Source organism: Labrus mixtus, chromosome 10 (genome assembly GCF_963584025.1).
Source record: "Labrus mixtus chromosome 10, fLabMix1.1, whole genome shotgun sequence".
NCBI lineage: Eukaryota > Metazoa > Chordata > Actinopteri > Labriformes > Labridae > Labrus > Labrus mixtus.
The window spans coordinates 4,151,750-4,174,153 of NC_083621.1; the positions used below are offsets into that span (position 1 = coordinate 4,151,750).

Consider the following 22,404-nt stretch of genomic DNA (forward strand, 5'->3'; position numbering starts at 1 on the left):
CTTTAACCTTTAAGATTAAACGAGCAGTGAAATCGACAGGAATGTGTCTGAATCTGGAAGTCTGTCTACCTAACCTTTACATTTTACAGCCATAACTCTCACAACCTATTGAAATAATTATTTGGTTAGTGTAGTAATGACAAGGTAAAATATTACATTGCTCTTTCAAACCGTAGAAACCAATCATATTGCCTCTTTGATTGGCCGAGGCGGTTCATCTGTCTAAAGTCCCATCAGAGGATGTTGAAAAAGCTGTTCTGCTCTCTGACCTGCAAACCGCTCGTCCTCCTTTTCTTTTAACCAAATAAAAGAAGAGAAGCATGTGCTAATTGTTTCACATTATTGTCATGGTTGTTGTTTTTTTTCTGTTGTTAATGTGGTGCCCTGTGTTTGTGTGTGTTTGTGTGTGTTCCTCTGCCGTTAGCATCCCAACCTATGACACTATGAACAGGTTCCCGCGGGCCTCGGCTCCTCCGAGGCACATTGACTGGTGACAGTGAGCCGGCTCTGGTTCCTGAAAGGTACTGGAAACCAACGCTGTTTACTAACACTTTTACGTTTTATTCCTTTTTCTCTATTTTCTTTTTTGCACAGCTGTCATCACGTCCCCGCTGTTTGTCTTCCGTCATGATGCCATTTTTCTCTCCCTCCTCTGTTTTTAATCTCATTCCTGTGTGAATTATTTTTATAAAGTCTTCTAACTGAACCCTCTAACACTTCTTCACAGCTTGTTTTAGTGCGTTTCTGCTCACAGTGACTTTGCAGGAAAACCGTCATGGTGAGAAATGCTCATTTTTAGAATCCCTAACGAACCATAAATGTCTTCATGGTGTTTATGTGTGACTCCTTGTGATTGGTTAGTCAGTGTGCTGTAGAGGAGAGACGCTGAATGTGCTTATTCCCTCCTTTTTCACTTTGTGTGAAGTCCCAGACCCCTGAAGTCCCTAAAAGAAAAAATATATATATCATGCCCACAACAAATTAACCTGTGGGCACAATAAAAAAAAGTTTACTTTTTGGGAATTCAGCGGCTCCATAGCTTCGATTAACAACAGTCAGTAAATATTATGAACAGATTCAAGCCCTTTTTAGTGAATTTATTATAAGCTTGTCTCAGGTGGTAAAATTATAACTTGAAGAACATATTCGATGTTAACTACCCTGTGCTGTTTTTCAGGTTAAATCCCTTCTTCAGCAGTTTTGAACTGAATAACTCACTGGAGAGTTTAGTATCTTTAAATTTGTATCTCTTAAAGTTGAAAGTTGGGTTATTATTTTCTTACTTTGCTTTATGTAACAATGTTTTATAAAGAAATTCAAACTGGGCCTTACTTAAATCGGCTATTAACACAACCCTGTTTCATACTATAGATATGTTGTCTTTCTGCTTCCCTTCATGTACACAATTCAATTCAAAGCTTTTTATATTCATGAAAGGATATTAAGGCTTCCCTCATTACCAATGCCGTCGAGATTACAGGCACATTAAAACAAGGAAAAACAACAACAAACAATTACAAAAAATACTGAGATCCATTAAAAACGAATTTGAGACAAAATTTGAGATTGAGAATTGAGAATTTGAAACAAAGTGGCTCGAAATCAAATTCCAAATCTCTGCAAGAAAGGGAAGAACTGCAGTCTTTAGAGTTTGCTCGAGGGCACCAGCATTTTACCAAAACAAACTGCTGTTTGTCAACACCTTCTCTATTCTTTAAGATACTTGTAAAAAAGAATAGTTCAGTTTTGGGTTACTTAATCATCGATTGTAGACTGAGTGTCCCAAAATCACAAATGATTTTTCAGCGCTTATGAAAGATCGCATTTTTAGAGTTGAGAGAAATATGTCACTCCCAAAGGAAACAAAGTTTGGAAGCACCACTTTTGCAATACTTGTTTAAGTATAAACTTTCATTAGTAAGTTAGAGAACCCTGTGGAGCTTCATTAAAGCATCAATGATTCACTCTCATGTCTGTGTTTTCACAACCCAGTCACAGCGGCTTCAATCTCCTGGGCCATAAAAAAAAGAAAAAAAGCTCCACAGTAGGTTTTGAAAATGTTGTTTAATATTTAAAAACTCTTCTTCTCCAATATTTGCCTTTCCAGTGCCCTCGAAAACCGGAACTAAAAAAAACGCCACAGTAAGTTTTCCCTTCTTTGCATTTCTACATTTTAATAGTCACCATTTAGTTGAATGTGTAGAAATCAATCCTGCAGCAGGATGGTGTTTGATTCCAGATCGATAGGCAGGAACACAAAGCCTCAGAGCCGGTGTTGTTAAGTTGTCCATTTAACAAGTGATTTACCCTCTTATTGATCCGGAAAATCTAATTTCACCCAAAACAAGTGGGAAAAGTCTAACAAATTAAACTCTGTCACAATCCTGCATTTTCAAGCAGCTTTATCTGAATGGAGGGTTTTTAGTGTCCAAAATAAAGGCTGATCAATATTACAAAGAAATTGAAAAGTCCTGGGCCAAGTTGATTTGTATTCGAGGTGAGATCGCCATGGTGATTTATTTTTTATTTAATTTGGATACTCATTGAGATTTTATTAGAGTAAACGTGATTGGTGGGGCAGTGGGTAGTTGCCTCACAGGGAGGAGGTTCCTGGTTCGAATCCTGGTCGGACAGGAGCCTCTCTGTGTGGAGTTTGCATGTTCTCCTTGTGCATGTTTGAGTTCGCTTCCTCCCACAGTCCAAAGACATGCTCGTTAGGTTAACTGCTGACTCTAAATCGCCCGTAGGTGTGAATGTGAGTGTGGCTGGTTGTCTGTCTCTATACATGGTTGCTCTGTGGTTGCCTGGCGACCAGTCCAGGGTGTAATCCCGCCTCTCGCCCAATGACAGCTGGGATCAGCTCCAGCCCTCCGCAAACCCAAACGACAAAGCTGTATAGATAATGGATGGATAATCCATAATGAAGTAGCATTAAAATAAAGCCATAGAAAATACTTTTTTTTTTTAATTTTAACTTTTTCTAAATCTCTGCATGAACATGAAGATGTGTAAGCAGTAATATGTAACGCACTGGCCAGAAACCGGATCAGACTCATGTTGAACAGCCCTCTGCTGAAACTGTTTTGAGGTTGGAAAGTGGGATAAAGGGACATGCACAAAGAAAGAGACAGATGGAGACAAACAAAGCAACAACAACTCTACAATGATAAAGACAGATTTATAGCTACGGTGTCAGAAAAAGTTTGTGTTGTAGCCTAGCGGATATGTCGCGCTCCGCATGTACAGAGGCTATAGTCCTCCTCGCAGTGGATGTTGGTTTAATCTGACCTCGGCCCTTTGCTGCATATCAACCCCCACTCTCTCCTCCAAACATTACCTGTCTCTCTTCAGCTGTCCTTTCTAATAAAGACAAAAGGGGCCCTAAAAATGTAAAGTAGCATTAGCAGTAACAGCCAAGTGTGATTACAGACTGATCAGTCTAATTATAACGTTGGCAACTGTAATGATGATGAAACAGGAAGGATGGATTACGTTAATTATAGAGGTTGAAGTTTAGCAGCTCTGAGCTTCACTTTAATATTTACAATAATTACTTTGATTCAATTTGGTGACTTTTTTCATGAATAGCGACGAGGCTTTTGTAATTTTCTAATGAATTCCCTCTTTTCTGTTTTGAAGCTGTTCGCGCCTCCTGACCCCTCGATGAAGACAAAGAAGAAGCTCAATGAAGAAGGGTTTCTTACAGCAGAAGAAGAACGCATGAAGCCCTCTGAGGTGTTTTTTATCAAACGATCAGCTCTTCAGTACAGTACAGTTACCTTTTCTTCGGCCCCTTCATGAGGACATCAAACTCTTCTCCCCCAACATCAATCTGAGCCACGCTTCTTCTTCTTCTTCTTCTACTCTTTTTTTTTAAAATAAAGACTGCTGTGTCTGTGTTTACATTTTTGTCAGACACAAGCTGAAACCACATTAAGTAAAGAGGACATGACAACAACTGTGATGCCTGTCCATTATAATGTACTGGTTTGGTTTGTGCTTAAAAAAAAAAAAAAGACTGAAAGGTCGTCAGAACGTCACGGCGAGCTGTTTTTCCTGCACTTGGACGGATGTCTCATGTTCACAACACAAACTTAATGGTTAGAAGTGGAACCCCGTCTGTCGATACACCTGTGAGGAAAAGTGCAAAGTTGTGTTGAATATGGTTTAAAAAAAAAAGCTGCACATCATTTCTAATTGAATGTGAAGGTCGGTGGAAGTATAAACTGGATGATTTTTGACAAAGTGGTGAAAATACAGAAGCAGGTGGATTATTAAAGGAACATAAAAAAAATGTTTACAATATCCTGAGCTTCAACAGTTTGGGGCAAAATGCAAATGAGTGGTTAGTTGCCTTTCAGAAGTATGTGTCAGCATTTTGTTGGATTTGCTCCTATCACAGGGAAAATACACCCATCGACATTCTTACACTGGTTATCATGTTTAAGGACATATTTTGTGGCATTGTTTCTCAGTACTCTTCAATTACTTTTTCTTCTTCCAAAATCTGTTTCAACCACTTTTCTCTTGGGTCTTCATTTCCTACATTTCCCAGAATGCCTTTAGCTAAAATATTTCCTTAAAATATTCTAAGAAGAAGGAACACATTTTTTTTCTGAAGTCTTTTTGATGAATTTTTAATCAGTTCAGAATGAGTTTTTTTATGGATCTTTTTCCTGACTTTGTTTAAGATCAGAGGCTCCAAATGTTTTGTCTAGTTGCTCAGATTGGATGAGTAAATGTCTCAGAGAATGGTCGGGCATTTTACCAGAACAGAATGATTGATTTGATTATTTTAACACCACAAAATTTGAATTCATACTTAAAAAATAACAACAAAGATCGTTGATATTAGACAACAGTGTTATATTGAACACAAAGTCGTGTGACATCTTTAAAAGGCAACATCATACCAGCAAAGTTCTTTCATCATGAGAGTATTGTAAGAACTTTGGGGTTGTTCTTCCTTGTGATTTAAAAAAATGCAGTCGGAGCTTAACGTCCTCATAAGTCACACGACGATGACACGAGTGTCAGTCTTATAGATTTTTCCATGTAGGCGATAAATTAATTAACTCAAGTTATCTTTTTGTGGTCACTAACATGATATTTTTACTGATATCTTTCCTGCTTTTATAGAAGAGAAATACTTTCTCAAGCCAAATCGTTATTTTTTTTTTATTTTTTACTGTAGGTCTCAGGTCTTTAGTGGTCCATCACTTGTGTGCTTATTTCTTTGTTTCTGCGTTTTAATACCCCACAGTAGCTATTGATACATTTAAAAACTGTAGAACGAATGAATGTATTCAAGAGCTATTCTTATTTGTGTTACTTGATGATGTTTGGCCGAGAAATATGCTGAATTCTATGACTAACACACTGGGCACGCCAATCCAGATCCACCTCGCCTCCATGTTTACAGGTTAGCTTAGCATCCGCTGCTGTGACGACGATGATAACAGTTTGACAATCCATTTGTGGGACAAGTGAGCGCTGTCAATCATTAAAACAAACAGTGGGAATCTTTATAGTTGAAAACAGTTCATGGTTAAAATGCACGCTGTGAAAAAAATGTCCATCTTTACATTGAAAGTTTATAACGTGAAGCTAACTCTAATTACGCTAGCAGTGTAGTAGCAAAATAAGCTAGGCTACTACATTTAAAATGAAAGGTTAGGGTTAGGGTAAAATAAATGATCAGCAAGATTTAAAAAAGTAGATCTCAATATTTTAATTTTGTTTGTTGGGTATTAAGAAACATCTTGATGCTAAATTTGATGCTAGTGATAACAATTAGCATCAAAGTTGCCCCTTGATCTAACCAAATCAACTGATTGGCTACGCATTGAAAATATTTCTCCTAATCGTCCTATTTGTGAAAGGTTCTTTTGAAATGAACAGGACTGTAAAAACAATGAATCAAAAGGGTTCATACTTTATGAGAAAAGATTAATCCAGGCTAGTTAGCTGGTAGCTATAGCACAAGCTAACACTGTTGTTCTACATACAGTAGCTCATATAGAGAACTGTATTCTGTGTTTAATAGTATATCGAAGCATTAGACTTTAAATACTATATTATATAACACATGTTAGGTTAACATCTGTCAGGTTAACATCTGTGGTCTCATGGCTTCAGCTAGCATAAGATTAGCTGACCGTTCACTGCTCTTTTTCATTTAAACCCCAGCTTCCTTGTGAGATGGACATTTTCTTCAAAGCATCTGTGTGCTCACCTCAACATGACTATCATTGTTTTTCTTGTCTGCTAGAGTCTGGACGTGACCAATCTTTTGGGGAAAGACGCTTTGATTTTACTAAGTGCTTAAACTAGATGTTGTGTATCCGAAACACTGGATGTGTGACGTCAGAGCAGATTCAGTGAGGACTGATTTGAACTTATTGTGCTCAAAGTTGGGCACTGACGGAGCCAACGAAAAGAAACTTTTTATGTGGTGGTGAAAAGAGAGTGTATAAATTGTGAATAAACTTTGAAATTCAATGTGTTGTTTTTTCATTTCAATCCTTTTTCTCAAATTTGTTCACATGCAAACGCCTTCAGTTTTCATTTTTATCAAGTATTTTATTTCTCTTATGCTTTCTCTTAGAATTTCAGGGAATTTTCTTTTATTTTCTTTGTAAAGTTATTTTTGGGTAGGACATCTGAAGAGAGACAGGGAAAATCGAGAGCAGGGGGGTGACACGCACCATAGGGCCGAGGACGATTCAAACCCACAGCTGCTAAAACGAGGACTTAATGTTGCCAATTAGGGTCTTTCAAAAACAGGGCTTTTGCTTTGAGCTCTCGAGGAGCAATCTTTAAAGTCCCCATAAAATAAAAAACATGTTTTCATGGTTTTAATCCAGCATGACTGTGTTGAATGTTCATTTATCTTTCAAATTCAATAAAGTATTATCTTAGTGTTTTTACATCAAAATACCCCTATTTTTCTCTTCCTGTAAAACGCTTTACATGTCTGATGACTCATCCTGCACTCAGGGGCGTTCACTGATTAAGCAATTAAAACACTTTGTTGATGCTAACAGTCCAATCAAATCCATCGCTGTCCCACCTTTTATCATGCGATTGGCGTTTCAGTAGGAAATACATCACAACATGGCAGTTAGATACTCTCAAAGTTCTGTTTTATATGGATTTTGAGCATGAATGTAGGTTTAATGGAAATTAGAGGCGGATTTTATGGCTTCTTGTGGTAAAGAAAAAACAAGAAGCAGGGCATGCAATATTCCAAAAAACGCCAATATATTAACTTTATAATAATTAGAACAATGTGCTACTAAAAGTAAATGTATGGAAGTCTTTAATGTGCCGTGTGCAAAGCAAATGTCACATGTAGCATGAGACATATCGCTCATGGTGTATCTTAAGACTTTAACACAGCACTGCACATTCTTATGTGGTGCTGCCACTGCTGGCCAGAACCCACTCGGTTGCGTTACTGGTCAGCTATTTTCAATAGGCGATGATTATCTTCTTCCATAAGCTCCGTTTTGAGGTTTTTCTCAGGCACCCGAACAGCATGTGAACAAACACCATCAAGCTGAACCACATGCAGACTCATTCTTCTAAATAAGCCCTGTATAAGAGACAGATGAGTCCCAAAGTGGTCAAAAAACAGAGGCAGCGGTTGAAAAATAAACCTTTCATTGTGTTTATTTGTACATCAAATGCTGTGTTGGAGTGGTCATTTCCCGGATTTAGTACAAGTTGTGCATTACTGTATGTACGTTGCCATCTTTAGCTTGATGGGTACACACACACAAACAATAACAAGCAGCAGGAGTCAGATGCAAAAACATCATGCTCATTATGTGGCTATGGAGGACATAATTCCTGAATATAAATCCTGTTTACTGTAATCAGGAAAACTATTTAGCAGAGGCTTCATATCCTGTTTGTTTTGTTTTGTTTTAGAAAGTGACAGTTAGTTATCATCCCTTAAATATCTGTTGTTTTATTCTCTGTTCAAATGGAAGTCCAAAAACAAGGGGCGAACTAGCCACAGATAACACAGATGTAAGCCTTTTGAACATGTTACTACAAGTTGAAATTACATGAAAGTGTGCATTTGAATGTGAAATTTGTTCTAAGATAAACATAAATGTACATATACTGCAATATGCCAGAAGTTAAGGAAGTCTGCATGTGGTATAAGGGTGTTGAATTGAGTATCATGCACACCAGCGGACACTATATTATGCATTTAAACAGGCTGCATTTTATATCAGACAAAGTGTGCTGGAGAATATTCTGCGTTCTCAGGGGAATAGGAGCACTGAGGGGAAGGGAGAGAAAAATCTTAGATAAGAAACTTGTGCTTTATTTGTTTCAAGTGAAAGATGAGAGTGCAGTTTGAGCTAGTCTACCATGTAGGCTATTACATTTAAAATGAAAGGTTAGGGTTAGGGTAAAATAAATGATCAGCAAGATTTAAAAAAAGTAGATCTCAATTATTTAAATTTTGTTTGTTGGGTATTAAGAAACATCTTGATGCTAAATTTGATGCTAGTGATAACAATTAGCATCAAAGTTGCCCTTTGATCTAACCAAAGCAACTGATTGGCTACGCATTGAAAATATTTCTCCTAATCGTCCTATTTATGAACGTTTTTTTTTTTTAATGAACAGGACTGTTAAATAATAATGTCATGAATCAAAAGGATTCATAATCTATGAGAAAGATTAATCCAGGCTAATTAGCGGGTAGCTATAGCACAAGCTAACACTGTTGTTCTACATACAGTAGCTCATATGGAGAACTGAATTCTGTGTTTAATAGTATACAGAAGAAGGGGACTTTAGTACTATATTATATAACACATGTTAGGTTAACATCTGTCAGGTTAACATCTGTGGTCTCATAGCTTCAGCTAGCATAAGATTAGCTGACCGTTCACGCATTAATCCAGGCTAGTTAGCTGGTAGCTAAGGCGCAAGCTAACACTATACATATACTGCAATATGCTAGAAGTTAAGGAAGTCTGCATGTGGTATAAGAGTGTTGAATTGAGTATCATGCACACCAGCAGACACTATATTATGCATTTCAACAGGCTGCATCTAAAAGATGAGAGTGCAGTTTGTATTATTTTATGACTTGGTGTGCAGGGTGTGCTTTTTAAGACCATGCAATTCACAGTGGTACCTTTTTTTTAATTTATTTAACCTGTATTTAACCAGATAAATAACCCATTGAGATCAGGATCTCTTTCACAAGGGTGACCTGGCCAAGAAGGCAGCAGCACATGTCATAAAATGGGCCTCAAATACCCCTTGAGACATATTCTCCCCCTAAGTCCTGCACAAAACAAAAAGCCTTGACAACAGTTCTCCTGGTTGTTACACACACATTTTGTGTTCTTTCTTAAAAACGGCCTTTACTCTAAACTCGGTGTGCCATGCGTGAGTGACTTCTCCTCACGTTTCCTTGTGGTCGTGCAGTCTTTATGTGTGGAAGGGGAAATGATAGGCTATACGCTGCATGATTGTGAGCTCCAACTGGGTTTTAAAAACAAGCAAGAACTTGAGGGCTGCAGGAGACGAAAGCCTGAGTATATTCTCAGACATGTTTTTATTTTTTTATTTTTAATTGGGATGTACTCAGGAAACACTTTATTTTTCACAAATTATTGAAAACTGTGATGTTTTGCACGGGTGCCTAAAACCCCTCTGGCGATAAATATGCGTCAGACTGTTTGGTAGAAATTGCTACGTGAGATGCAATTGTCATAATTGAGTTCTTGAGGAATTTCTTAATGTGTGAGTTTGAGCTCTTGTTACTCAATGCCAGGAGAAATGTGAGCACCCTTACTTCCTGCACACATCTACCCTCCTCCTCCTCCTCCTCCTCCTCCTCCTCATCCCACACTAATTTTGTTTTACTCTGTTTTTTGTTGTCTGAACTCCATCTTTGTGGGCCGAGCAAATAAATAGCAGGAGGGACCCTCTTCTTGAGCATTCCCCCTCCACTTCTCTCAAACACACACAGCATCCTTCCGTTGACACCATGTGCACCAAAGTGCTGCTGCTGCTCCTCGCCTGCTGTGTTTGGTCAGCAGAGTCCCAGGGCGCTGGAAGGAGACAAAACAGCTGGGCTGAACCCATCGAATTCAGCACCAAGAGTAAGGACTCGTGCACCATGGTCGTCACCGGTCACGGGGAACACACCAGGCTGAGGCTGTCGTGCCAAAGCAGCAAGCGCTCCTACTGGTGCGAATACCTGGGCAAGCCCAACACCTGCCGCTCCTACAGCAAGAACCCGCGTCACTACTTCCTCCAGATGATGTGGGACTTCAGGAAGCTCCAGAACGCCTGCCTGGCGCCGAAGCAGATCAAGCCTCAAATGTGTCGTCGGGCGACCGACGAGTCCCAGATGGTTTTCTCGTCCGCTTCCTTCTCCAGGCAATGGCCGGAGGCTTCTACCAGGACAGGAGGAGCGAGACCGGCGCAGCCTTCGAGATCTCAACCTCGACCTACAAGGCCTGTGTCGACGAGGCACCCTGCTATTCCGAAATTTCCAACAAGAGTGCAGACCCAGCGGAGACCCGTCCCACAACCGACTGCACCTACAGTGGAGAGCAATCCGAAGAGGATCGCTCGGCTGTACTGCTGGAGGTCACTTCACGGCGTCTGCGCCTACGTCATTGGTCTGTTTCGTAATTAACAATGAAGGTGAGAATCTCTTTATCAACACACTGCTTTAAGTTTGTTGTTTTTATCACTAATTTGAGTGTGCTGGTAGCGATCATATCTTAGAGTTTATTTCTTTAACAGTCTAAAGCATAAAGCAGGAAGTCATTACAAGTTCAATTTAAAAGAAGGTAAAAATTGAATGGTCAGCTGTTAGTTCAAAAAGAAAAAAAGAGGGATGCTTTATATGGTCTAATACACCAACAAAGTTGCTCTTTCCTAATATTTTTCACATTCAAGAATATATCATCTTCAAGTCACAGTCTTGTTTCAGTCAACAGAACAATTACATTCAAAAGTTGTAGTTTCTCTAAGACTTTCTCTTGTCTTTTTTGTCTGTTTTGAGATGAGATGAGATGAGATTCAACTTTATTGTCATTACACATATACAAGTATAGAGTATAGAAATTAGGTTTGGAATGTCACCAGAAGTGCAATAAGCAGAAAGTGCAAGAATCTGTGCTATGTACAAGTAATTACAAAATTTACAGATGTAAAACAAAGTGAATTATTGGGTATATATGGATGGCTGGATTAATTTTAATTTTATTCACAGATTTTACAATTCTGATGAAGATAACTTCTGATGTCTGAGTAAAGCGGCTCCTTGGAGGGGAAATACAAGACCGAGAAGATGTTTGATCATCCACAGTAGAACAGGAGCGCTCTCTACAGGCAGAGGAATGGTACTGCTGTGACGTCCTAATAAAACCTCTCTCACTGAAACTTTAAATGCATTATTTTCCACAGAGAACCCGGGCTGCTCGGATGTATTTTTTTGTCTCAAAAACATGTCAAAAAGAAATATTATGCATAATGCTTCACACAGCAAGGTATGACACATGTATGACATTATACTTCTTTAACTTGTGAGAACGTTTCTGCAGCTGCACAAACCTTCAAAACAAAATCTAAGACAGGACGTTCATGTATTTATATGTTTATATTACCTGAATCATTATATTTTCTGAGTATTACATTGTTGATTGTTTTATTCTGAAAAACACAAACGTTTTCTGTACCGATGTATTTGACTGAATGATATTAAGAATGTGAAATTTCATTAAATGAATAAATGTTATTCTCTATTATCTGGTGTTGATCGGATGTATATTTGTGCTCCACCTTGAAAACAATCAACCAGAAAAAACTGAAAAATTGTTCACTCTTATAATGTTCGATAACAAATGAGCTGTTATATTGAAAACGACTGCTGCGCCATATCATTGTCTCATAAAAATCATCATTATAGTCAGCCTGAATCTGAAAATCAGCTGCAATACCAAGTTCAGCCTGTAGGTGTCACTGCTGCTTAAATTAAACACACCTCAAAATTCAGTCTTCAGGGAAATCTCTCCTGTGCAACATATTTCAAGAAGTCATTTAATCTGTTGGCACGCTGTACCAACAGATGGTTCAGTGGATGTTTTAAAAGAGTCAGAGTTTTTTTGTACGTGTTTTACAAATACCCTAAAAAATAAAAAGTTATCTCAAAGCAGGTAGTGCTTCGTAAAGTGTTGCTGCACAGTCTGCTAGAACTGATTACTTTAAGTCCTGATATGTCAACATGAATCTGTTCAAAAACAGAAATGCTTTAAGTCTTTGCCCTTTGCGTCTTTTAAATTAGGTTTGACTTTAAAGTTGGTCTGTTGGCAGGTCGGGGGTGACTTTGAGCAAGGCACCGAACCCCCAACAACTCTGGTGCGCTCCCTGTGTGTTAGTGTGTAGCAGCCCTACTCGGACATCTCTCCACTAAAGCATGTCCACAGGTCCTGTCTGTGCATGTGTGTGTTTCAGGCGTATGTGTGTGAGAAACATGTCGCTCAATAACAGAGGGTAAAACCAGAAGTTCCCCCAGGGATTAATTAAGTATGTAAAATGTAATTAAAATGTAATAATAAACCAAAATGAAGGGAATGTACTTGCACAGTTGTATTACTGTAATATAGTAATAAGGTCTTTTACCTGCTTTTTATAAAGTGTCTCGAGATAACACTTGTCATGAGTTGACGCTATACAAATAAAAATTTATTGATTGATTGACAGTTCATGACGAAACAAGTAGATTAGTTTGTTGGAAATTTTGTTTGAATTAAATAAACTAAAAACATGATGAGAATTGAACTAATTGAAAAATGTTATTTCAAGATTTGCTAATGCAGATTGCTGATAAACTAATTTCACATTTAGCCTGACCTTACAAGCTTTGATAAAATACCAAAAGTTATCTGCAAGATTTTTGTATAACCTTAACCTTAAAGGCTTTATATGCGATTTTTTGATCCAGCAGATGTCGCCCTTGAGCACCAGCATGAAACCAAAACATCTCGCGCTGCATTGTTGTGTTAGCATGCTAATGCTAGCAATCTTTATTACGCTCGTATCTTCACACTGCATGTAAATTTACCTGAAATGAGCGTGATCTAGAAACACAGTTAAGCAGTGAGTACAGTATGTTATTCTTCTTTTCTCTAGTCCCTCAATTAAACAACTTTTATACGTGAGGGGAGGAGTCAGCCGGCCGTCCAGGCGATGTAAACAAAGTGAATATAGGACTCTGAAAACTCTGAAAACATCACAGACAGTGGGACTCGGGTGTTACACCCATTGTAGACAGTCATGACTCACAGAGTTATTTTCAGAGGATATACTTGATTTATATTATATTTAAGTGTGAAAAATCACATATTAAGACTTTAAAATAATCTTGTAAGGTTCTACCGTGTCTCTTTGGCTTACTGGTATGAACTCAGCAAACTTTGCAAGCTCTCTAAGCACACGTGTGTGTGTGTGCGTGTGTGTGTGTGTGTGTGTGTGTGTGTGTGTGTGTGTGTGTGTGTGTGTGTGTGTGTGTGTGTGAGGGGAGGGCTGGTTCTGCAGCAGCAAACTGTGGCTGCAGGTGAAGTGTGCAGGACTTTACACCAACGTTTCCTCTGAAATCTGCAGGTATGTTAACTCGTCTATATTTGTCCAATGATATCTGATAAACACTTCAGATTTAGTATACATTTGTAGTTTTATTGGGTGGTATTATGGTGTGTTTGGTGGCTGCTCCATACCTCAGCTCTTTCCTTTTAATGTTTCTTTAATATCTCTGAACACAGAAAGCTTTAATATGGAACAAATCACATTAATGGCCTCGTTGTTTTCCTGTTTGTATCCCTCTCAAGCTCACACACAGCTTTTGTATCGTCGCTTTATGAGTAATTTTTAATTTCTGCTGTCACTTTCTTTCTTTTCTCTGACTGTTTCCTCCCTGGCTCTCTTAAATAAAAGGATCGTATCTGTTCGACACTGCCTTTTTAAAAGTTTGGTTCAACTTTTTAATTCCTCTGTGTTCTCGGATTTATTCCTTTTAGCTTATTTAAATCAGCTTTTTTTTAAATTCATTATATTTAAATCCCATTCATATACGTGCATTTTTTACTTCCTTGTGTCTTATTCATAACTTTTTCTTTAATCCTTTTTATGTCTCATGTTAAGGACTTCAAACTGCCTTGAAATGGCTTAAGCTTTGAGCACACCCTCAATGTTTCAGCAGAAAAACTAGCAGTTTCCTTCTGAAATGTAGGTCTAATAAAGGATTATGATGATTCCTTTTGAGAAGGGAAATGAAAGGGATTTGAGGTTCGATATATAAATCTGTATTTATCCTCTTACAGGGTTTTTTTTCTTTCTTGCTGGTTTTCATGGCTCTACTCACAAATGTCGCCGTCCTGCTGCTGCTGGCTTGTTTCTCCCATCAGCTGATGTTGAGCAGCTGTCAGAAGAGTCAAGGACGGAGGGGGAGAGGGGTGGACAGAGGACAAAACAAGGACAAAACGGGGGTGAAGGTGGGCCGGCAACAACCCAAATCTGTGTCTGCACAGCCCATTAAAGGCAAAGTGGTCACTAAGGGCGAGTTAGAGTGTACCTGGGCGGCGACAGGTGATGATGTCTTCATCCTGGGGGTCTCCTGCAAAAAGGGAGGAAAGAGCTTCAGCTGCGAGTACGTCTCCAGACCGACTCTTTGTCCCCAGTATGCCTCAGACGCCAAACTCTACTGGAAGCAAATCGCCCGGGCTCTGAAGAAGCAGAAGAATTTGTGCCAGGACGGTGCTGCGTTGGTCAGGGCGGGGATGTGCAGGAGAGCTGACAGAGGAGCTCACTTCAGACTCCGTAACACACAGAGGAAAAAAAAAACTGATCCTTCTCCTCCTCCGTCCCCGCAGCCTGCACCCGGAGCTGTCAAATCCTGTCAGTCTGACAACATGAAGCTGGCAGAGGAGTACTGCAACAGGTCCTGGTCCAGTGTTTGCACCTTCTTTTTTACCATGGTGCAGGATTATGACTGCTGAGACATTAAGAAAAAAATCAACAACTGGAATAAAGTCACATCGATATCTGCAGTCACATCGATATCTGTCTAAATAATTCTTCTTTGCTGGCTGCTTTACCCAAAAATTCATCTATTCTCACAGAGTAGTTGTTCAGTAGAAGATTGCACAGCATTTAAGTACTTCTCCACATTGTTAACAGTTGTTTTTGCCTCAATAAACACATTTTTATCTAGTTTTAAATGTTGTTTGCTGCTGTGATAACTTTCTTTTTAAGACAATACTTAAATATTACAGGGCAGTAAACTCAATATAAAAGTTAAGCACAGGTAGCCTTGCACCTCTCAGTCCTCATCTAAAGTAGGGTTGCATCAAAAACATTCTTCACACATGCACTCCTGAACATTTCTAGAATATTTCAGGACATCCTGCCCCTGATATCGTCCTGACTTGCTTTTCACCCACGTCCCTTTGCAGTGGGAAGTTTACCCGGTCTGACAGGAGGAAAGGGGGGGGGGCGTCAAAGGAGGTAAGACATGACGCAAAAAAAGATGCAGCAATAATCCAAGATAGTGGACAAAGCAACAGAGTCTGAGGCTATGATGACATATACTATGTGCAATTGGAAATATTCAATGTTTCAACAAACGAGTGTAAAAGAACATACTTGCAAGTTTGGCCTCCTTGACAAAGTTGGGGTGAAAAATGTGGCATTTGCATTCAGCTTTTTGCATGTGTGAAAACACCATCATATATTAATCAATGATGCCATATATAAAACTAATAAACACACGTTTTCCCCTCTTGAAAGCAGAGACTATCATGTCTTTATTTACATATTATGCATACTCTTATCATGATGGCCCACTAAGAGTAACCTGTCTCGTCATTTCAAATACAATTTCCTTTGTGTCCAGATCTGTGTGCACAGTCCTGATTGAGGTACTTTCTTGGAGCTCAGGAGTGTGAACATGTTGGGTGTTGACTCAGTAATTTAACCAGAGTGAGTGTGATTTTTTTAGAGGCCTTGGCATGCATACTTTGGCACTGACACAGACTCTGGTTCCACAATCTCTGTGAGAAAACATTAAAACATCACATGCGCGTATCAGATAATACAAAAAGAGAAATACTCGGACAATTAAACTGAAGGTTTTTACAATGTGTCTGTCTTTTTGTATCAGGATCATTTCATCTTTTCACTTCATTTCACCATCAGTACATACCATGCATATAGCATACCATGTATAAGTTGGCACTAAAAGTTGGCTGAAAACTGTGCAGCGAAGCCGATCTGTGTCTCTAAAGTTCAATTTAATTATGGCCTTACATGAATTCCAAACAGCATCAGCTTTTATGGTTTCACAGTTGCGTTCATTAATGTTCAGTGGAGGCTGGAAGGTTCACTTTAAAGTAGAAAGTTAATTACTTAAGGCTCACTTGTCCCTTGACTTCATAATTTGAATTGCTTTGGGGGAAAAAAAGTTGATTTTATAACACCTTCTGCAAATGTGCAACATTAAAGTTTTATTTATTTTTCTGCCATAAATCAAAGTTAATCTAATCTTGTAATATCACCTCTAAAACAGCGGGCTTTACTGTCTATATTTGGTGTTTTTTTCAGTGTATATTTGTTGTTTGTCTTCTTTTCGAGGGCAAAATAACAAATAGTTCTCATAGAAAGTTTTATGTAAGAGGCAGACACACAAGCGTCTCCAGCCACAGCAGCCACAGCAGCCACAGCAGCCCCAGAGCGGTGCTGCAGCCTGAGGCCCGAGCTGTGATTTCAGAACGGGGAACGTCTCATTTTCCCTTCAATGATCTCAGCGTCATCTCCTGCTGCATCATAATGTATCGCCACGGCTACGATCCATCCAGCTCAGACTCTCTGCGGGGCTGCATTCTGGGACGTATGAAATCCTTTAATGGCAGATGGAAGTAGCGTGGCTGCAGCAATAAGCAACAAGTAAATGACAGGGCAGGCGGAAAAGAACCTGCAGGAACACTGTGAATATAGAAGAACGTTTAGGAAGGAGATTTTCCTTCAAGCACTTTTTTTTTTTACGCTCCAGCTGCTGAAAACATGAGACTTAATTCTGCAGGACAGCTTGTGTGAACACTGGAGAAAATCACATAGAAGTACTAAAATGACAGAAAACACCTGTTGATGAAATAACCTAAAGACATAACAACCTTTAAAATGCAAGCAAACCCAGACGAGAGAATAAAGACTCCATTATGTGAAGGTTTTAAAAATGCAATGAAGCAGTTTTTATACTCCAGCATGCAATCATATTTATGACCAGAAATGTCTTCACTTTATCCACCAGCACATTTACGATAACACCCTCTGATGGTTGAAGTCCATTACAAAGATATCAAATAACTCTGACTGTATATACTGTAGTGAGTGGACTGTAAAGGGTCAGCTATGCTGCTGTACACACTGAACAACAGCATCCAGGAGAGAATCAATGTGGTATTTTGTTAGCTGCGCTGTGATTCATCAAACTAATGGTTTCCTGGACGCAGAGGGCATCTCGGCCCCGTATTCAGCTGAATAAAAAATCACAGTCTTCATTACATTTGAAGATATGATGCAGCTGCAGATATTTGAGACAACAATGAAAACAAAGAAACACCTACAACTAACGACGTTTTGTGTTTAGATACTTTGCTGGATCAGAAACAAATGACAGAAGTGCTACTTTATAATAGGAGCTAGTAGTTTTCTTGTTGCATTGTGTTATATGAGCAGAAATTATCTCTTATTATGTCCCAAAACATTTGAAGTGTATTGTTTTGTGAAAGCCATGTTACGCTCTATAGTCAGTTGTTATCGTTCTCCAAAGGAAGTTGAGGACCTCAAATGTGATCACCATGTCGGACGACAAGTCATGTCTTCTAAGAGCCTTTGTGGGGCAGTCAGAAGCTCAACCTTGAAGGAAGAGTGTGCAACTTTATGATCCAGCAGATGTCGCCAATGCTAGCGATCTTTATTATGCTCGTATCTTCACACTGCATGTAAATTTACCTGAAATGAGCGTGATCTAGAAACACAGTTAAGCAGTGAGTACAGTATGTTATTCTTCTTTTCTCTAGTCCCTCAATTAAACAACTTTTATACGTGAGGGGAGGAGTCAGCCGGCCGTCCTGACGATGTAAACAAACTGAAGATAGGACTCTGAAAACTCTGAAAACATCACAGACAGTGGGACTCGGGTGTTACACCCATTGTAGACAGTCATGACTCACAGAGTTATTTTCAGAGGATATACTTGATTTATATTATATTTAAGTGTGAAAAATCACATAGAAAGCCTTTAATGCAGCTCTCTGCACTTCATGCAGCTTTAATTGCCCGGGTGGACTGTGGATTTACAGGTGGCCTGACTGCTTTTGGCTCCTGATTGGCTGACAAATGTGGGCCCTGGTCAAACTGAAAGCAGGGAGATTTGTCGCAGTGTGTGTGTGTGTGTGTGTGTGTGTGTACAACAAGGCTTACATGCGTCTATTAAAGCCTTTGTAAGCTCATGAATGGGAATTTGCTCGATAAAGAGCTTTACTGGCGTTGCATAGAACTAAAGAGGTTTAATAACAGATCACAAATATTACATTGTTGGCTGTAAATCAGACTGATAAGTGGTCTGACTGTCACATGAAGTTTAGTAAGGAAGTGATGTAACCATGCTACACTGTGGAAAGATAATATATCCTCGTCATTTATTCTTATTTTGAAAATGAAAAGTGACAGTGGAGGCTAGTTTACATCATCTTCCTGCAGTGGAAATGAGCATTCAGGAAGGAGCACGGGTGATTTATGAGCATATAGCACCGAGTCAATAACACACTGAGGACATGCTGTCGGGGAAATGAACCAAGTGTCTGCTTTTTTACCTGTTACAAAAATAACTAATGAAAATAGAAACTTAAATATAAAGTGTTGTGATTGAACTATAACCTTTTTGGGATCATTTGGGGTTGAATTAAAGATTATTGCGCCTTCTCAATAGGCACTTTGTAAACTGGATTTACGACCTCATTAACTTCCTTATTTAAGAATTACTGAAACGTGTCCAAGTAGGCATCAGCATTAAAACCTGAAAGCCTTGACTCAGCAGGTTTACCTCGTTTAATTTAAAGGGCACCCTCAACGCCACCCTTTAAAACCGGCTGGATACATAAAACACTCTGCTATTTATGGAGCGCTTTGTAACTGAGTGTTTTAAAAGTGCTTTATAAATAAAGTTTTACTTACTCACTAACTTTCTCTTCCAATTCTTCCTCATTTTTTCACAAGATTCTTTTTCTTTTTTAGTATTTATATTTCTAGAAATGTCATCTAAAAGATTTATTTTAGGTTTCTGTCTTGTTTTCTCTGCAGTTTTTGTTTTTATTGGATTGTTAAAGATATGGACAGACAAGGCGGGAGAGAGAGAGAGAGAGAGAGAGAAAGAGAAAGAGAGAAGAGAGGAGAGAGAGGGGGAGAGAGCGAGAGAAAGAGAGAGAAAGAGAGAGAGAGAGAAAGAGAGAGAGAGAAAGAGAGAAAGAGAGAGGGGCGAGAGAGAGAGAAAGAGAGAGAGAGAGATGGGGAGAGAGAGAGGGAGAGAGAGAGAGAGGGGGAGAGAGCGAGCGAAAGAGAGAGAGAGAGAGAGGGAGAGAGAGAGAGAGATGGGGAGAGAGTGAGAGGGAGAGAGAGAGAGAGAGGGGGAGAGAGCGAGAGAAAGAGAGAGAGAGAAAGAGAGTGGGGAGAGAGAGACAGAGAAAGAGAGAGAGAGACAGAGAGAGAGACAGAGACAGAGAGAGAGAAAGAGAGAAAGAGAGAGGGGAGAGAGAGAGAAAGAGAGAGAAAGAGAGAGAGGGAGAAAGAGAGAGAGAGAAAGAGAGAGAGAGAAAGAGAGAAAGAGAGAGAGAGAGAGAGAGAGAGAGAGACAGAGAGAGAGACAGAGACAGAGAGAGAGAAAGAGAGAAAGAGAAAGAGAAAGAGAGAAAGAGAGAGAGAGAGAGAGAGAGAGAGAGAGAGTCAAGGCTCAAGTAAGCTAAGAGAAAAGAGGTACCACTTTGACCACGGGGGGCGCCAAATCGAGACAAACCAAAAGTTCCCTTTCAGGTTTTTGGTTTTGGATTTAACTCCGGCTGCTGTCTCGTATCTCTTGTTTGATTACTTCCTGTTTATTTTATCAGTTTTGTTGTTGTATTGATAATTTTGATGTATGGGTTACTGCCCTATTTTTGTTTGTTCAACTTTGAAAATGCTAATAAAAAAGGATTTAACTCTGGCAAGAACATTTTTAATCTTACTAACCAGCAGACAGAGCTAGAAAGTGAAGCCTCTGTGGATCATTAGCATGCTAATGGTCGAGGATGACTCACATGAGAGTCGTTCTGCGTCGTTGACCTAGTTTGTCCAGCAGTTAGTTTGGAACTGAAGGAGCCTTTCAGAGGAGAGGTGAAACATCATCAAGATCCTCAACCAAGCTCAGCTGCATTTGGATCAAAATCCATTTCCAATTAGCGCCCCGCACAGGCCTCGGGGCGTTCTGTTTGATGAGTCGTTTAATATTTTAGGAGGTTTAAACAGTTTCTGCTTTTATAGCTTGTTTGTTTGCTGTATTTGTTTCCACTTTGAAGCTTTTCTTCCATGGTTGTATTTTGTTTTAACTTGCTGTATTTTCATTATTTTTTTAAATTTGCAGCCTGTTTTTTTTTTTTGTGATGGAAAACTTTTGGACCTCGTCTACTTATCTGCCCTTGCTTGCTTTTTATAAGGTCTGATCAACCTGAGCAAATGTCTTAAAATGCAGTAATTCACATTAAAGGCACAGTATGTAGATACCGCCAGCAGGGGGCTCTCAATCCAAACAATAACAGAAGATGACATTGAGGCTGGCGGTGAATCATGGGAGTTCTCTCTGCTACTCCCCCACCCCCAGCTAAACTGTAATAAAAAAATCTCAGACATACTCCCGTGGCTCATCATCACCTGAACCGTACAGAGTGAAGGTCACGTCCATTTGCACATCATTTTGGAATGAATTTCAGCGAAAACATGTCTGCAAAGAGAACATACGCCTCTGAGGAAAGCGTGCCAATACATGAAAAACATTTTTTCCAACATGAACCTGGAGGTGGTGTTTGAATACCAGATCGTCTGGCAGACAGAAGTTTAACGAAGATGAGGAGAGGCTCCTGAACCACAAAGACGTGTTTATGAACGCTCACTGCAGGGTGTTTTTCTTACACACTTTCTTACCTCTATGGGACTCTTAGGAAACATTTATGCAACCAAGCTTCACTTTTTATTTCTAACTGAGACATTGTTATGGTAGAATTAAAATAAAAGTGTTTATCTAACAGGGATACAATAAGCATTGCTTCATATGTGAAATACAAAGTAGTTGGCATGCATGCAGGTTTCTAATTGTGGCTGATTTATTTATGTTTTATTTTTTATTTTTATTTATTTTTTATTTTACAGGGACTTTGCATATTAATAAACATTTCGGTAAAAATGCCAGAGTTGGCCAAAAGGCTAATTTTCATCTGTTGTCCCTAGCCAGATTTTATAAAAGGCTCCCTAAAAATAAAAAAAAAATAAAAAAAAAACCTCTGTCTCAGCTTTTAGGATTAAAACAGAAGTATTAGACTTAAAGAAAAACAGAAACAGTGATAATAGACAAATACAGACATTATAAACTCAATAGAAATAAGAGAATAAATACACTTGGTGTTGAAAGTAGTTTGTCCTGTCTGGAGTTAAGAGATTAAAATAAATCAAGAAGTAATAAATGAATCCAAAAGAAGCAGCAGTAATCAAATTTTTCAACTTACACATACAATTTTATATTTTTAGGTCCTCAACTAAAGAGACACAATAAGGGATTAAAAAACCTAAAAACCACTGTTGAATTTTTTTCTTAAACCCAGGAATTTATCTTATGTGGTGGTTCAGATTGAAACGATCACAACATGTATCATATCTGATTATACAGGAAGGATCTTGGACGGGAAGGGAAGGTACCAAATGCAAGAAGTGATGTTTCCGGTTTGTTATGGCGGAAAGACTTCTGTCATTTCTAAATTTGTTTGTGGACTGGTAAAAGTGTTCTGCCACTTGTAAATTTGTCTCAGAGCTTTTAAAGTGTTTCACATCATGTCATTTTGCTTTGTAAAATGTAAAAATGTTTTTCAAAATGTAAATTTGTCTCAAATCTTGTAAAAGTGTTTCAAACTTTGTAATTTTGCTTTGCACTACTGGTGACATGAATTTTCAGTTGTACTATTAAATGCATATGTCAAAGGGTCAAAGGTCAAATGTATCTTTATTGTCCCCACAGGGAAATGTGTGTATGAACTTCAAGGATTTTGGACTCTGTGA

The 22,404-nt window shown here is 38.9% G+C and overlaps 3 protein-coding genes across 16 annotated transcripts in view; all 3 read left to right on the forward strand.

Annotated features, from left to right (window-relative positions):
• prom1a (prominin 1a) overlaps window positions 1–6,501 on the forward strand; it is a 105,039-nt gene extending 98,538 nt beyond the window's left edge. For 9 of the 14 annotated variants that reach the window (XM_061047629.1, XM_061047635.1, XM_061047637.1 and 6 more), the window contains 4 exons: window positions 425–521; window positions 728–778; window positions 2,108–2,142; window positions 3,640–6,501. In XM_061047629.1, coding sequence (XP_060903612.1) covers window positions 425–494 — 70 coding nt within the window. In that variant the 3' untranslated portion in view covers window positions 495–521; window positions 728–778; window positions 2,108–2,142; window positions 3,640–6,501. Of the gene's footprint in view, window positions 1–424; window positions 522–727; window positions 779–2,107; window positions 2,143–3,639 lie in introns of those variants that run through there. The other 5 variants (XM_061047630.1, XM_061047636.1, XM_061047638.1 and 2 more) reach the window with 3 other exon arrangements.
• Window positions 6,502–9,960: 3,459 nt separating this feature from the next.
• fgfbp2a (fibroblast growth factor binding protein 2a) lies at window positions 9,961–12,590 on the forward strand. Its single transcript, XM_061047646.1, has 2 exons — window positions 9,961–10,692; window positions 11,267–12,590. Exon 1 carries the CDS (start codon window positions 10,028–10,030, stop codon window positions 10,682–10,684), a length of 657 nt encoding a protein of 218 aa, XP_060903629.1. The 5' UTR covers window positions 9,961–10,027; the 3' UTR covers window positions 10,685–10,692; window positions 11,267–12,590.
• Window positions 12,591–13,518: 928 nt separating this feature from the next.
• Window positions 13,519–15,090, forward strand: fgfbp1a (fibroblast growth factor binding protein 1a). Its single transcript, XM_061047647.1, has 2 exons — window positions 13,519–13,656; window positions 14,373–15,090. Exon 2 carries the CDS (start codon window positions 14,400–14,402, stop codon window positions 15,045–15,047), a length of 648 nt encoding a protein of 215 aa, XP_060903630.1. The 5' UTR covers window positions 13,519–13,656; window positions 14,373–14,399; the 3' UTR covers window positions 15,048–15,090.
• The last annotated feature ends 7,314 nt before the right edge of the window (window positions 15,091–22,404 follow it).

Excerpts from the sequence above, each read along its gene's own strand:
- fgfbp2a (XM_061047646.1), top strand. The coding sequence starts at position 10,028 with ATGTGCACCAAAGTGCTGCTGCTGCTCCTCGCCTGCTGTGTTTGGTCA.
- fgfbp1a (XM_061047647.1), top strand. The coding sequence starts at position 14,400 with ATGGCTCTACTCACAAATGTCGCCGTCCTGCTGCTGCTGGCTTGTTTC.